Source organism: Homalodisca vitripennis, chromosome 2, assembly GCF_021130785.1.
Source record: "Homalodisca vitripennis isolate AUS2020 chromosome 2, UT_GWSS_2.1, whole genome shotgun sequence".
In the NCBI taxonomy this organism is placed as follows: domain Eukaryota; kingdom Metazoa; phylum Arthropoda; class Insecta; order Hemiptera; family Cicadellidae; genus Homalodisca; species Homalodisca vitripennis.
Genome location: NC_060208.1, coordinates 100,424,797 through 100,441,379, shown reverse-complemented (window position 1 = coordinate 100,441,379; position 16,583 = coordinate 100,424,797). Strand labels below are relative to the sequence as shown.

The window sequence follows — 16,583 nt, the reverse complement described above, 5'->3', positions numbered from 1 at the left end:
TATGCCATTTCAGATACTGTAATTGTGTATTGAAACAGTACTACCACATTTTATTGTTTGTGCACATTGTTTGTACCTAAGAGTGAGATAAATTTCATGATTTTTTAAAGTACTTTACACTTTATAATGTAAATATTATAATTTAGTATCACATATTTTTAAAAGTTTACAATTACGTATATTCTGTAAATATTTTCAAACTAATACGTTATAGGATGATATGATTTATTGCATATCTATTATTCAACACATTCACAGATCCAATATTACAGTAGCCTGTTTATATTGGATGTACAAGTCACTCTATACACAAATCACAGTTTATCTTAAAAAATGTTTTAGTGGGATATTCACCCTAAGTTACAATGGAAGATTTACCAACTACACTATGGTACACTAGAACAATACTGACTTTGACTCCAGAGTAAGTACTCGGTCTGGAAGCGCCTCTGGACATCGTCCTCTGCTCTGCGGATAGCTTGCTTCAGCAACTCCATGGAGACTGTCTGCTGGGCGGAGTCCAGTTCCCCGCTGTCTTCGCGCCAAGTCTCCACACTCAGGTGAGAGAAGTGATCACATCCTATCTGGGCGTTCCTGGATTAACAAAACAATCAGAGTTGAGTTAGCTACATTTCAGCACATATCGTCATCTATCATAGATAAATCAGTACCTTAAAAATTCGTATCAAAGACTGGCTCATAACCAATGATATTAATCAATTAGAACAATTGTTTATTGTGTTAAATAAGATAATAATTTTTTCTTAAAAAAGTAATAATAACCTTGTTTGGGTCCTAGACAAGATAATTTGTTCCTATAAAAGAATAACTATAACATTATATTATATTATCAAAAATAAATTTTAAAATATAGTCTATAAGCAAATTTACTTTGGCGTAAACTTTTTGTCTCAAAAGTAGTTTAGAGAGAGACAGGACTGAACAGTCTCGTTACAGTGTTGTAACATGGCTATGTACGTAGGTGTGTGCAGGTGTGTGTATAAGTATTTCCTTGACTAGAACAGGAGTCAACATTAAAATCAAAATTGAAAAATTAAGATATTGATAGCACCCACGGAGAAACAGAAAACATTTTCTTGCATGTGTAAATTCATTCTCTCAGCAACTCTGCAACAGCTTGATATTTCTGTTTAATTTTATTACAATATTAGTTTTCAAGAACAGAAAAATATAATATCCTAATTTGCTTAATGTATTATTTTATTGGAAACTAAGTATGTATATATGAATGATTTTTTATGACCATTATTGATATTTGGGGCAGATCTTCTTTATTATTGCTTTATTTTAGATACACTTCTAAAAACAATATTGAGATTGCATATTGATATGTTTGAAGTCTGCTTGTTCTTTAATTTTCTTTCTTAGTTATTTCTTCAGTAATGGTAACTAAAGCAGCCAAATTTCAACTGTTGGCTGACTAATACTTCTAGAGGTAATGTTTCCCAGAGGGGAGAGTAGGCTTACTCACAAATAAGGATCCTCCTGCAGGAAGGGCCTGGGTTGGATGCTGAGAAGATGAGGCACATTGGTACACAGCAACCCTGCCAACGTTACTTTCCTTATCTCACTCAGCTGATCTGAGAACAGACAGGTACCCTTCAGTACAGCTAATATAATCCAACATAATTTGTCATTTAGCTTGTACAGGAAATTCAGAATATTAAGTTTGTCAAAACTATAAAATTCTGTTTCTACAAGTTTAAGTGAAGGTAACACGTTTTTAAGTTGTTTAGTTTATGAGTGACTGCCACTTCATACTTAAGGTTCAATTTATTATACTTTTTAAAATACTGCTAATTCCAATATGAATAGAGATATAACATTGCAGAGTAGTTGTTGATAACTGAAAGAACTATCAAAATGTATAAATATAATTTTAAGTTTTCACTTAAAAAAACTTTATATTTTAGTGAAATATAATGATTTGATGAAATGTACATGAATGCTTCTAATCCCACCTTTAAAGGTATTTTTGGTGCCTTCTTAACAAGATTGTATAGCTCCTCTGGCTTTAAATATACTAAAAGTGAAGAATTTCATTATTTTTATCAATAAGACATTAACTCAAAATGAACAAAGCTTGAATTAGCAAGAATAGAAAAAGGAACAAAAAAATAGCTTTTGGAAATACAACGAAGTAGTATAAAATCTTATGTCACAACACCATTTTATATTTATTTTTACATGTTGTCACATAACACCATGTACAATAATTAATTACTATTAATAACATTAATAGTAATTAATTTTAATTTAATTTTTTTTTTAATTGAAACATATTAATAGCTTATATTAATTTTATTCTCTAAAACTGGCCTTGCAAATTGCATCATACTTAATACGGTTTATTTTACGGATTATCTTTTTTTAAATTATGAAAAGTTTGTTTACTTCAAATGAATCACTCCAGAATGCGATGCCATATGTTAGGTAGGAATATACACATGCATAGTAAACTGTTAGCAGTGTTTTTGTATCTACTTTTGAAGACAGAAAATAAATCAGATAATATGCCTTACTAAGCTTATTCAATAACAAAAGAACATGCTGTCTCCAAGTAAGACTTCTATCAATGTGAATGTTGCATCAAGAAGGAGATGTCAGATCTAGAACTATTGCTATAATTAGGGTAAAAATTACTGTCTGAGTTTTTCCAGTGTTTTGAGTAAATACCATTCATTTGCTTTGAGCCAATTATTCATTTGTAAGAAATCCTGAGAAATAAGCCTGTTCAGTGTGATTTTTCATGATTAGAAATAAGAGCAGTAGATAAGAAAAAGGTGTCGTCTGCTTGTGTTGATACAGGGCTAAATTGTGTGATGTGATAATTGGCTTTGTGAATTTGTGTAATTAAGTGTTGTGAGTATATAAAAACCTATGGATATACGTTTTGAAAACTAAACATTAATATAAAACAATAACTTTACTTTTTAATATATGTGATCCAGTTTATTTTAAACTAAGTGAACATTTCTTGACTAATTTTTCTAACCTAATTCTACATCAATTTGTTTTCAAATGTTGAAGTTTACAATAACATTTTTATAACTGTGTCAGTCCTTGTCTTTATTTCCATCAAGATTAGATCATAAACTATTTAATTGATATCGATAGACAGTTTTTTGCATTTCTATAGTGTTTTTGCACTACTTTTCATGACATCTTAGGGGACTGGTTAGATTAACAGTACCAGTAGTTAATCCATCAAACTGCTCTTGATCACATTGTTGGTTATATTTTTTAATTCAGTATCTGAAATTTATATAGAAGTAACATTATTATAATATAACATTTTAGAAAAGTAATAATTAAGATTGTCTGAAATATACAGTATCTGCCAGGAAGTTCTTGTTTTTTCTTGTTTTTATGAAGTTTATGTTACAATAGACAGATAACTACTGATATCATGTTGTTATCAGACTAGAATAGCTCAGTTGCTAAGGTATTGGATTATCAAGACAGAGGTTCCTGGATCAAATTCATGTAACTGGACTTTACTTTTTGCTAGTACAAAAAAAAAAACAAAAAATTGTCATACAGCTATTTTATAGAAAAAATATTCATATTATCTATTTATTATTTTATATAACTTTAATACTAAATTCTGAAGATATTTTTCTTCTACTTAAACAAATAAAAATGAAAAATAAAACACCAAAATATCCTTGTGGACAGTGTAATTAAAAAATGTTGGTAAAACCAGCCATGGTATTTTATGTAAGGGAATATGCTCGCTGTGGTATCATTGTAAGTGCACTTCTCTCTCTTTGGAAGAATTTAAAAAATTTAGAAAAATCTAACAAAAAGTGGATTTGCCATAAGTGCATGTCTATTGATGTTACTTTGGGCCTGGAAGATGAAATAATTGAAATAAATAATGATGTAACTCAGGAGCTCGACTCACAACAAGCAATAATTAAAGCACTAAATGAAGACTTAAACGAAGCAAATACAGTAATAAAAAAGCAACTAAGGAACCATAACATTCAACTTGAAAAATATAATATTAAAGAAGGAAGAAACAATTATTTTACTGGAAAGGCAACTCAACTTGAATAATCAAACTAAAAATCCTAAAAGAGTCAGTGATGCATTGAGACCTAATGCAGTTAATTTGCAAACATAGTTTTCCCAACTTACAATCCACACCAGTCAGCACTAGCAGAACCGATAACATGGTGTTGAACTCTAATACAAATAAGGATGCATCTTTTACTTTGGCTGTTAAAGGTAGAAAAACTTGCTGTATTCAATCATCTGCTGTTAAGATAAATAAAAACTTGAATTCAATTTTTTCAAACAACCGTTATGAGTTTTAAATGTTGACGAGGAAGAAAAATCTGAAGATTTTAAGAATAGTGACTTCTGCAGAAGACTGCACAAAACCTATAACTAGAAAAAATGCTTATCTGTGCAGACAGCCATGGGAGAGATTTAGCTTGGCATTTAAATAAATCTCAAAAAACATATGACGCAGTCGGTTTTGTCAGGCCAGGTGGGCGAACAAAACAAATTCTAGTCAACAGAAATATTGAAGAAGCAAACCTCAGTGAGCAAAGACAGCCTGGTGATACTCTGTGGAACGATATGATGTGGCTAGAAATGAGGCCGATGAAGTTATTGATGGTATTTTCTGCAAACACTGGACAATGTCAAGCAAACAAATATTTTTCTAGTTGATGTGCCAAACAGATACGACCTAGCGAACTGGTCATGTGTCAACCATGAAGTTAAAAAAAACAAACCAGCGCCTACTAGAACTTAGTGAAAAGTATAACAATGTCACATTGTTGGAGGCAAGCAAAGCCGAGAGACATTTGCACACACACCAAGGCCTACATTTCAACTACAGAGGAAAGAAGTGGCTAGCAGAAATGATCGTTTCAGCAGTCGCTTCTAAGAAAAAAACCAGACCATCAGGATAGACCAAATGTTGAGCAACCTCCCCCACCAGGTACCCGAGTCTCTGACGGGAAACGACTCTCCAGTGGTGCAAAACATACATCCTTAGAACTCTCAACAACATCATTTAGTACTTATCATTGTAATGTACAGTCTATTAGGAATAAATTAGATCTAACTGACATTTTTTTAACTAGTCTTAATATTAGAACAGATAATTGCCTTAACACGAAGAATAAAAATATGACTGTTTTTTATAGTAATATACAATGCTTGACTAATAAAGTTGATGAACTTGACACATATCTTCGTGGTCCTAAACGACCTTCAATAGTGTGTATCACAGAACATTGGCTGAATGAAGGTAATTGTTCATTATATATACCGGAGGGTTACATTATAGGCAGTATTTACTGTCGTAGTTTCCATAAGCATGGTGGTGCTGCAATCTACTTAAATAAGAACCTTGATTTTGAACCAATAAATGTTTCAAATTATTGTGTTGAACTGCAATTTGAAGTCTGTGCTATTAAGATTTTAAGCTCAAAAAACAATTTTATTGTGCTGCTATAGGCCTCCATCTGGAGATGTTAAAATATTTTTCAATGGACCTTTGAAAGTGTTCTTAACCTTTTATTAAATTTTAACTCAAGATTGTTATCCTTGGTGACCTGAATATTAATCTGAGGGTCAATAACAATGTTGCTCAACAATTAAGCTTTTTAGTGACGTCATTTGGTTGCCACTGTGCTAACTTTAAGGCAACTCGGGGTGAAGCATGTCTAGACACTATGGTGACTAACATCCCTCATGAAAAATACAAATTAAGTTGTTATAGACCTCCCCTATCCGATCACCATGTGATTTTAGTTGAGTTAGTTTCCTGCGAACAGTCTGATGGTGTTGTACCTGCTTTGATGACATTTAGAGTTTTTTCACCCAATAGAATCAGCCTACTTAAAGATCATATGAGTACTATTGACTGGTCGCTCCTTCTGAGCGGTCAGGAACGCAACATCCTCGTGGAACTTGTTCTTTGGAGCAATCTTAAACTTAATGGAGATCTATTTTTCCATGCAAACTACAGAGGTGCGGGAAGAAGTGGCCTAAAAAAGGTAATACTGGTAGTTGGTACTCGCCAGAACTTCATGTACTCAAGAATCATGTAATGACGCTGCACACTATAGCTAACTGCACTAAATCACCCCGTGGACAAGCAGGCCTACATCACTGCAAGAAATCAATATAAATCTGCTATTCGTGATGCCAAGAAATCCACCAATGAACATTTTATTGATTACTTCGGGCAACAAAACTAAAGCTGCATGGCAGGTGGTGAAATCTTTGACTAGATCTTCTTCTTCTCAATCTGGCATCTCACCTTCTCCTCGAGGAGTTCACCACTTTCTACGGGGGCATGGTGGAGGAGCTGCGACAGAAGATTCCCTCTGCACCAACATCAGCGGATGTGCTCTTGAAGAAAATACCCAAACCTAATGTTTGTTTCAGGTGTGGAAGAGTGTTACTACCGATGAGGTCCTTAGAATTTTGAGTAGACTTAAAACCATCTAAAAGTAAAGATATCTATTTCATGTCCCAATGACTTCATAAAATCCGTTGCTGATGTAATTGTCTTTCCCTTGACCGAGTGTTATATATAGTGTTTGCTTGAAGGCACTTTTCCTGAACAGTTGAAAATTTCTAAAGTTATACCTATTTTTAAGAAAGGAAACAGGGAGGATACAGCTAGTTATAGGCCCATATCTTTAGTTTCCGGTCATAGCTAAGGTTGTAGAAGCAGTCATCAAGAACCAAATCAGCAGTTACTTTGAGTTTCACCAGTTACTTGCTCCTACCCAGTTTGGTTTTAGGCCTGGTATGTCTACGGTTTGACGCTGTCGGTGACCTTGTGGATTCATTATTGAAGGTTATGAGAAAGGCGAGTTGTCACAAGCTCTAATGTGCGACTTAAGCAAGGCCTTCGACTGTGTCGACCGTGGCGTCCTTTTGCAAAAGTTAGAGCATTATGGGGTTACTGGTACTGAATTGAAACTTTTTGAATCTTATTTAAATAACCGCTATCAACAAATTTCTGTCAATGGTTCTCTATCCGATGCTGCCCAAGTTCTGTATGGTGTTCCACAGGGTTCAGTTTTTGGGCCCTTTTCTTTTTTTGATAATGGTTAATGACCTTCCTGATAATGTATCGGCTAGTACACTTATGTTTGCTGATGATGTTACTTTTTTAAGTCCAATAGCTGTTATCTCAATTTGTGTGATTACATGACAAATACAGTTCTAAGTGAAGCAGTTGAGTGGTATGCAGCAAATAAATTTTTTACTGAATGTGGAAAAAACTCAAATAATAAACTTTTCTGGTAAACAATAGTTTTCTCAATAGTAATAATGTAGACTTTGTACAACCTGTTAAATTGTTAGGTTTTTTTATTTTGACCCAAAATTATCTTGGCATTCCCATATAGAACATGTTTGTAGTAAACTTTGTAAAGTAGTGTACCTGATTAGAAGATTAAGAGAAAATTGTACCCACCAACTTTTTAAAACAATGTGTTTTATGCTTTTTTTCACTCTGTGTTATTGTACGGTATTATGTATTGGGGTAATGGTATAGGTGTATTAAATGTTTTATTGTTACAAAAGAAGATATTAAGGATATTAACTTTCTCAGGTTTCAACTGACCATTGTAGACCACTCTTTGTTAGAGAGAGAATTTTGACTTGTGATCAACTTGTATATCTTTGTATGTTTATGTCATGTGAAAAATAATTTATTTCAACACTCCCTTGCTACTGATGTACATAACCATTTACCAGGTCTAGTCGCACTATTCGTTTTCCTCACTATAGGCTAAGCAAAACTATGTCTTCCTACAATGTTATGAGCATAAAGCTTTTTAACAGGCTCCCACCAATTGTTCATCACATCAGCAGTACTAGATTTAAGAATGTTATGTATAACTGGTTAATAGATAATCCATTTTATGATGTAAAAGAGTTTTTAAAATTTCACTTTTAACGAGACAACTTTTAAATTTTAAGCTAGGCTAAGTTACCATTTTAATTTAGTTTTAAGGATCTTTTAACTGTTGACGCTTTGTAATGTGCCTTAAACTCATATTTTTATATTTTTTGCAATGTAAAACTTACTTTGTCTAACTTGTAACCAGCAATTGAAGATTCTATTGTAATTTGGTTATAAATCATGTTGTAATTTGACTATGCCTATTGCCATATCATGTTTAATGGCAATAAAGAATGTCTATGTCTATGTCTATGTCTATCAACGGCATATATATTTGCTGGCAAATCGTTGAGGTAAATAAAACACAACAGTGGTCCCAATATAGAGCTCTGGGTTACCCTTAAACTAATTGTTTTGTATTTCTTAGAAGAAATCTCGTTCTCAAGAGTCAAATTGTGTCTGCGGTCAGTGAGATATGATTCTAACCATCCTAATGCACTATCTTGGATACCGTAAAAATGCAATTTTTGTAATATTTTATGTTGGATACACTCGTATGCCTTTAGAAGATTACAGACCACAGCAGCAGTAACAGTGAACAATCAAAAGCCCTCGCCACTCTAGAGACCATTTCATTAATTAGCTTTAAGGGTTCCTCTTCCCTTTCAAAACCCAAATTGCAAAGGATGAAAACATTAATTCTCCTGAAGATGACTAGAGAGTTTGTTGAGAACCACAAGTACCAACAATTTAGATATTGTAGGAAGACCAGCACTTGAAAATAAGTAAATTTCAAAATAGCTGATCATTATATCACATTATATTTGTCAAAATAAAACCTACTGCCCAACAACCGCTCAGTATTAGTTCAGTATCAATTTGAACAATTTCGGAAAATGAAGGAGATAACATTTAACATTTACTCTGTACACAGGATAAAAGTTGGCACTCCTTATACTTTTAATATTAGCAAATAAATAAAGAAAGGTTGAAGGATATTTATAAGCAGTAGTTACTTTTTTCCAATTCTACATTACGGAGGGATGCATTCTAAAACTGAATTAACACCAAATAAACATTTTCAAAACTTCCCCCTTTGTTGTAAGCTAAGAAGATAATTCAGAATTTTGGCACAATAAGGGATTCATTAAAAATTTATAAATAACATATTTGGAAAGTGGTCAATGAATTGAAATGAGGAGTGAATAATAGTTTTTCAACTACTACACAACTTCTGTCCATTCTCTAGGTGCACTTCAACAAAAAATAGATCCCAAGAGAAATACCTTTAGTGAATGACGCTGGTGGGATATCGTTCTCATACCAGAAGCGATCACTATTCCTCAATGTGCTGAACTGATGGGCCAGAAGACAGGTCAGGATGGGGCCCAAGACAGACCCAGGCTGAGGTTGTTCCAAGATACCAGCTGCCAGGAGGTCCACCTGCCTCGGGTTCCTGGCACAAAGTCAGTCAAGATTGTTTACAGATTCCATGCTAGTAAAAACCCGGTTGCATCATATTTCAGGTAAAGGACCTTAAATAAGTTTTTGTGTAGTTTGATATTTTTAATGCATGTTTCAATATAATGCAAGCATATTTTACGATCTTGAAAATACCATTTGTTCTACTTTACAAACTCACCCATGCAAATATATTCTATGAAATGAAAACAGATATTTTGGCTTTTGATGGCTTTGGACATTGACCTTTCACATTTTAAAACAAGCATAAATTAACTGGTATTTTAGTTTACCAATTAACTTTTCCTCCATTAATTTTCAATATAGTAAGTATCAATCTTCAGTTTAAACAATACTGTTAAATATTTTATGGATATCCAAACCTGTACAACGAAGTCAGAGTCTGCTGTCGCTCAGGTGATATTGATGTCCAGGAGGTGAAGTTAGTGGCTTCATGCCCTTGGGCACACAACTTGAGCCAGTCCACATAACCAGCCAGCTTCTGTATCCTCATATCTTCCAGCCGTGCAGTCCACTCCTCTGGAATAGTTTCTACATTACTTAAAGCTCAATAATTTAAAATCTATCTCAGAATTGGATGAAATTGTGGTTTTACGAAATTAACAACAATAAAGAATTAGTTATTTAGATAATTATTTAAACCTGATACTTTATTCTTAAAGGTACAAAATATCTAGTAATAAGTAACATTGGTAGAGTAAATGTCTACTCATGTTTCTTGTACTTTAAAGGTAAGGTGTTTATAGTATTTAACCCTCATCAATTAATTGTCTCCAAAAATGTAACCCAAATTGAGAACAAGGGCTGACCACTCTTGAGGTCCTTCCTCACAAATTGTTTTAGAAAGTAAAAATATAATGAATTATTACATAATATATATAATTATTTTGGATGATTATTTTCAATTATAATTTTAGTCATCAATAAAAATTGTATTGGTAAATAATTAAGGATTCATTTTTGTTCTATTCATACATTTTGTTTTTCCATTATTCACCATGTTCACTTTTACCCTAACAAAAGCCAATGTGATTTATCATAAATATGAGGTTTATCTGGAAATTATCTAAGTATGTGCTGCAGTTTAAAGATAAATAGGTTATTTTGCGGTATTAGTGTTTTATTATTATTTAGTCTCATTCTGTTTGATCCCATGACCCTGTGTGAGGTCTTTCAAACAGAGTAAGGGAGATAATACAAGTGGGACAGTGCTGATAATAAGTGGTTTGAAGAAAAGAAAATATTAAAAAATACACTATATACGGTACCCTAATCTTTTTATTTTTTGAGACACTAGATCTTTAAAACGTAGGTTGTTACCAAACCACTCTGACTAACATACAATATACTTCTACTTTTGGCATCATTTACAAGAGTCTGTATTTACAGTTTAGAACTTCAAAAGTTGCTTAAATAACACAAAACTTAATACCTTCTCAAAATCTTTATTACAAAAAGAATATTTTCTTTAGCTGGAAATTCTCTGCATTTCTTCACTGACCTTGATCATGAAGGGCAGGCAGAAGAGCAGGAGTATTCAGAACCATGGAGTACATCCCGGAGAGGCTCGCTTCAATAGTGGCGTTGTCCGACATATGAGACGATGTTTTTATAACCTGGTGACAATAGTAACATGGCTTAATATTTCAAATTGTAATTTAACTGAGGATTGAAGAAAGAATAAGAGTCTGGTGAAAGAATAACATTGTTGCAATGATTATTCATGTTAACGTGAGTCAGTATTCCTACTTGCAGAGAAGAACTATTTATTAAGTACCACAAGAGAGTTGGTCATGCTGAGATCTGCACAGTCCCACGAATGGTTTTGAACTTAAGGACAATCCAAATATTACCACTTTGACAGAAGCCAGAATCATGTCCAGATATTCCAAACAAACGCCTTCCAACATGAATGCATACTACACAGAGAAAATGGCATTGTTTCCAGTGGTGTGGTAGTCGCTACAAATCAGAGACTGCTGCATATGTACAAGCTGTGTTCAAAAAATATTTTGACCTTATCTTCTATTATGCAAGCAAATGACTGGAGTGATGTGCCTGCTGATATATAGAAGCTGCCAACTATAGTGCACATGCATAGGCTAGTATGTGAACTAGACATTGTGTCAGTTGGGTGTAGTTGGTTAAACGTCAAACTCTGTACTAAGTGCTCATTGTCTTTTTGTTTCGTACAATATCACAGAATGTATAGAATCAGAGGTATTGCAACAACATATTTTCAATTCCCAAGTTGAAACCATTCTTAATATTCAACAGGCCTTTAGAAAAGATACTTTCAGGAACAACTGGTATGGCTGGTATAGCACTGGCAGTGGACAATGAACCTCGTTCTGGAAAACCAACAAGTTGAAATGATAAATTTATCAATCAAGTTTGTGTTTGAGTGATGTTGAGATCAACTTATATTATCTGTGAACTAACTACAGAGCTAATTGTAGTGGTTCAGTTTATTTTATTTTTTCAAAAGATTTGGCCATGGGCGTCATTTCAGCTTTTTAACTGGGGTGGCAAGATCTACTGGGGGGTATGGAATACCCCCCAGGTGGAGGGGGGGTCCGGGGCCCTCCCCCGGAAAATTGTAAGAAACTGGCTTTAAATTTGTTAGTATTTTAAGCTTTTTCAAGCTATTTTTACAAAAATTTTACTGCTAACAACTTAGCCTAAAACAATAATTTTTAATGAATTGAGTTATTAACTAAACCACAAGGTCCACAAGTGAGGTAATTATTGTTCACACACAACTCAAAAGTGTGCCCAATTTTAATTTATGTGTGCCCAGCCCGTTTGTTTTTTATAAAAGGAAAAATCAAGTAAACATGATCAAACAAATTTCACTTTATTCTATGTAACCAGACTGCATCCACAAGTTAGTTTTAAACAAAATGAAGCCTTCTCTTCTGGCTTGAATTGAAGTCATCAATTACTTTTGAAATGTCTATTTCTACACTCCTTTCAATAGCCAAAAGGGCTAACGAAGACAACCTCTCCTGGCCAATAGAGTTTCTAGTATATGTCTTTAACCGCCGTAAGCATGAAAAGGATCTCTCACACGATGCCGAGTTCATTGGAATTGTATAGTACAAACGAAAAAGTTCAAAAAGCATAGGGAACACACTTTTCAAAGATGTTTGTACAAAAACGTCAGCTCTTTCTTGGATACTTTTGCTTCTTGATTCCTCCGTTCTGTTAAAACAGTTTAGTTCAGACAGAAGAATGTCATAGTCTAAACTATAGTATTTATGTGAGGTTATATGACATCGGTAAAAGCATTTAGGTGGCCAAACAAACAAAAATAAACCTAGTATTCCATACCGTACTATAAAACAAGCTACTTCCCTTATATATGCAAAAACTTCTCCTATACCAACCAATTACACCTATAAAATGTTTAAACAACTAAAACCATAACCGTAACAATGCAGAACTAACTGGCAGAACTAATAAAGTTAGAAGTTGAGGTTATGTTTTTTGGGGGCCATTTATTGAAATCTAGTCAGTAAAAAGATTTTCTATTTTTCAGCATTAGGCCTAGTTGGATGTAAACAAAGATGGGGAAACTCCAGAAACTGACCAACACCTAAGTTTAACCTACGAAATAAGAAATAACTGAACTAAACTTACCATCTCTTAGTCCATGCAATCATACGACGGTTCACTTGAAATGTAATTCACATCGTACTGCAACTGCACTAATCGAATACATCTACTGAGGAGTAAGGTTAAAGTAGGCAGGCGACACGACAGACGTTGTCTGCTTCTAGCTGTAAAGACAATATACTACAACAGGTGCCCTGTTGCCAAATCTCCCTCGCCAACTGTGTATTACAGAGTTGCCGTTTCCAGACGGCAGACGAGAAGCAGCCTACATTGCTCATTCTCGCTCTTCACGCATTTAATGTTCCTTATTTCATTTCGTAAATTCTACTACACCAATATTTCATTTTAAGTTTATGATTTACAAGTTTTTAAAAGACGTGCTATCTTTCTGTGCTAAACTAAGCAAAATTAATGGAGAATTGATAAAGTTAAAAGGTTCCCTATTGGTAGACTTGTATTTTCCAGTTTTAAGTAAGTTATATGTAAATTATTTAGACATTTACTTCAAAATTCTGGGGGTGGCAAAATACCGGGCTCCACAATTCTGGGGTGGCAACTGCCACCCCTTGCCACCCCCAAATTACGCCTATGGATTTGGCTATACGCAGAGTTGCTACAAAATTTATTCCAGAAGAACTTGTAAACAGAAAAAGAGAAGTTGCAGCTTGAAATTGCTCAGGACATATTACAATGCATGTATAATTACTCTAATTTTCTCAAAATAGTTAAACGTAATGAACCTTGGATGTATGGGTATGTCCCAGAAACCATAGTCTCTCTAGTAGAAACACGCAACATTGTCTCTCCTGAAAAAAAGCACATCAAGTTTAAAGCAAACTAAAGGTCTAGGTGACTGTGTTTTTTCTCTGCAATTGAACAATTCTTCATTAGTATGTATGCAAAAATCGGACAATAACTAGAGTGCCATGTAGAAGTTCTATGTCGCTTATGTGATGCAGTGTGGTGTAAACATCATTAGGGACTAAAAATTTGGGAGCTTCATAAAGATTGCTGTAAAACATCCATTCCACATTGTTTAAAACCTCTTGACAGCATCCCTATTTTAAGCTAGATCCCTAACCTCTGATATGGCTCCAAGTGATATTTGTTGTTCCCTTCTGAAGGTCCTAATTTGAAACCAGGAATAACATAATTCAAAACGCATTCCAAAAGAAGTCCTGAGGACTTGCTTCTGAAAGTGGCAGAAGTGCTAGAATAAGTTTTTGGAATCTCTATGGGGTTATTTTGATTACTGTTCAGCGGTTTGCACACCCTATTATCAGGACAACATATCATACACTTTGTTTTGAATGTACAATATTGATGCTAATAATACAGTCTCTCCATTGTATAAAATCACTTGGCATGAAATTTAGTCACCTAAGGATGGTATGGTTTAACCCCGCAGGGATCACTACTGGCTGGTTTATATCTTCCAGTTGAACCCACCACTGGGTACAGAAAAAACCGATGTGTCACTTAAATCTGGGCAACCTTATGGATATCCGGGATCACTAACCACAAATGTCGAGATTCTGGGGTTCATGGGCAATTCGATAGGTCTAGTCTATTGTTGGAGTTGGTGGGATTGGTTCCCTAACCTCAGAGGTTCTTGCTGGCCTCAACAAGGGTGTGCCACCCCCTACCTAATTTGACTGGAGAGGGTGTTTCAGAGCTGGCCTCCTCTTCTTCCGGGGAGACATGACTTTGAGATGTAGTGCCCTAATTCTTCCTCATGGATCTCGATAGGAGGCGGCATCTACTCCCTAATCTTACCCATCCCGAATATCCTGTCACTCCAGAAGCAGCACAAAGGTTCTTACAGGACTAAGTGCAACTTATAAGCTTTTTGTCCTAAAAAAAAAAAATGGTATAACTAATTAGTGCCATATTAAGATCACCAATAGACCAGAAACGTACCAGTGTGGAAGGCACCATGGAAGGAACAAGTCGCAGTGCTGTGTTGGCGACACTGTAGAAAGTACCAGCCCTGTTGGAGCTGGAGTAGCCATGGTAACGACCTCGGCGTGCCGGCCTCAGCCCCCACTCTGTAGTCACAGCCTAAACAATATACCATCCAACATCAAATAACTCCATACATACTTTGAATAATTCTCCTAATTTTATTTTTGTGTTTTTCCATTCAAGTATCTAAAATTGGACGGGTTAGAGATGAATTTTGAAAACAGTAATGACTTTTTATCTAAAACTTGCCACCATGTATGTTTATATGCCAAACCCTTCAAAATAGACTAAAAGGAAAACCTCAAAATATCCTATCAACTCAAGAATGATGTTGGGGACTACCGACCTCTCCGAGAAGCGTTGGAAGAAACTCAGCGTAGGTGATGTGCTGTAGCTGAGCTGCCAGCAGTCTGCGAGCCTCCAGGTATAGGGTATCAGCTGACCAGTGGGGGTTGAGGCTGACAAACTGTGTCACCAGTCGATTGTGCTCCAGCAACAAGGTGGTGTAGAGCACTCCCAGACCTGATCCCACATTACGGCACCTGAGTAACCAATAAAGTCAAATACAACAAAACATAGATATAAACTAATGAACAAAGCCTCTTTTTAGTATGGCATACAAATAATAGTACCTAATAACAAATTTCATTATTTTAGCAGCTTGTTTTATTAGTACCTATTTTTGTATTCTATATGTTATTATTTTTACTTGTATGAGTATGTTCACTTTTTAAAGCACAGTATTTCTCTGAATCACCAAAATTCTAAATCAATCGATTTACTGAAATTAAATTTGCATAATTTGCCTATTTTGCAGTGGATTTTTTTAGACACTTAATATATAGCAACAATGTGAATACTGTTCACTTCAAAATATAGAAATTATGCAATTTTAATATCAGTAAATCAATTGATTTAGATTTTGGGTAGTTCTAAAAATATTGTGCTTTTATTAGTGAACACATATAATGAAGCTGTTATGATTTTTTCCTTCTGAGGGATGGGTCTAAGACGATTCACATAATTCTAAAAGGTTTTCTGCAGCTCCCTTACTTCTATTTTGCCCATCGAATTTGAGGTTTCTACAAAAATCTTTAAGATCTGTGGACTCCTGTTCTCTTATTTCCTTTAGATTTAGTAATTAACCCCTACTTTACATATACCTTTTGATATTAGTTCTATAGTAACTGCCCTGGGTATATTTTGGAAAAGGTTACTTACGATATTTGAGAACGCTTTTAAAATTCAATTTGGATGGATGTTCGGCTTTAACAAATTTTAGACTTACTCTGAACATGCGGAGAGATTGAGTCGTCCTCCCTCTCCTCGTAGCTTCTGTTGCTCCTCGAGGGTTGTCCCATAGAAACCGGATCCATCCAGGAACCCAGACTGAGCATTCAGAATAACACCTTTATCTGAAATCATGGTCAAAATCACTATACTCCTTGCTAAAATAAAATGATTGCATTGCTTATTTTTCATGTGACTTAAATCTTTAATTGACAACGTAGTTTCCTTTACTTTCTGAAGGCTTTTAAAACAGTTTATTGACCAGAAAATGTAAAGGGTTTTTGAAATAGTTTGAATTCTAATCTAATCCAGGAATAAA

At 34.5% G+C, this 16,583-nt stretch overlaps 1 protein-coding gene across 2 annotated transcripts in view; it reads right to left on the bottom strand.

Annotated features, from left to right (window-relative positions):
- The window catches only part of LOC124354444 (chorion peroxidase), a 98,802-nt gene that overhangs the window by 23,643 nt on the left and 58,576 nt on the right, over nucleotides 1-16,583 (bottom strand). The window contains exons 5-12 of one of the 2 annotated variants that reach the window (XM_046804892.1): nucleotides 16,263-16,389; nucleotides 15,321-15,516; nucleotides 14,930-15,070; nucleotides 10,893-11,007; nucleotides 9,754-9,910; nucleotides 9,196-9,365; nucleotides 1,493-1,601; nucleotides 413-594 (exon numbers count right to left, since the gene is read on the bottom strand). In XM_046804892.1, the coding sequence (XP_046660848.1) occupies nucleotides 413-594; nucleotides 1,493-1,601; nucleotides 9,196-9,365; nucleotides 9,754-9,910; nucleotides 10,893-11,007; nucleotides 14,930-15,070; nucleotides 15,321-15,516; nucleotides 16,263-16,389 (1,197 nt within the window). Of the gene's footprint in view, nucleotides 1-412; nucleotides 595-1,492; nucleotides 1,602-9,195; nucleotides 9,366-9,753; nucleotides 9,911-10,892; nucleotides 11,008-13,033; nucleotides 13,080-14,929; nucleotides 15,071-15,320; nucleotides 15,517-16,262; nucleotides 16,390-16,583 lie in introns of those variants that run through there. The other variant, XM_046804893.1, reaches the window with a different exon arrangement.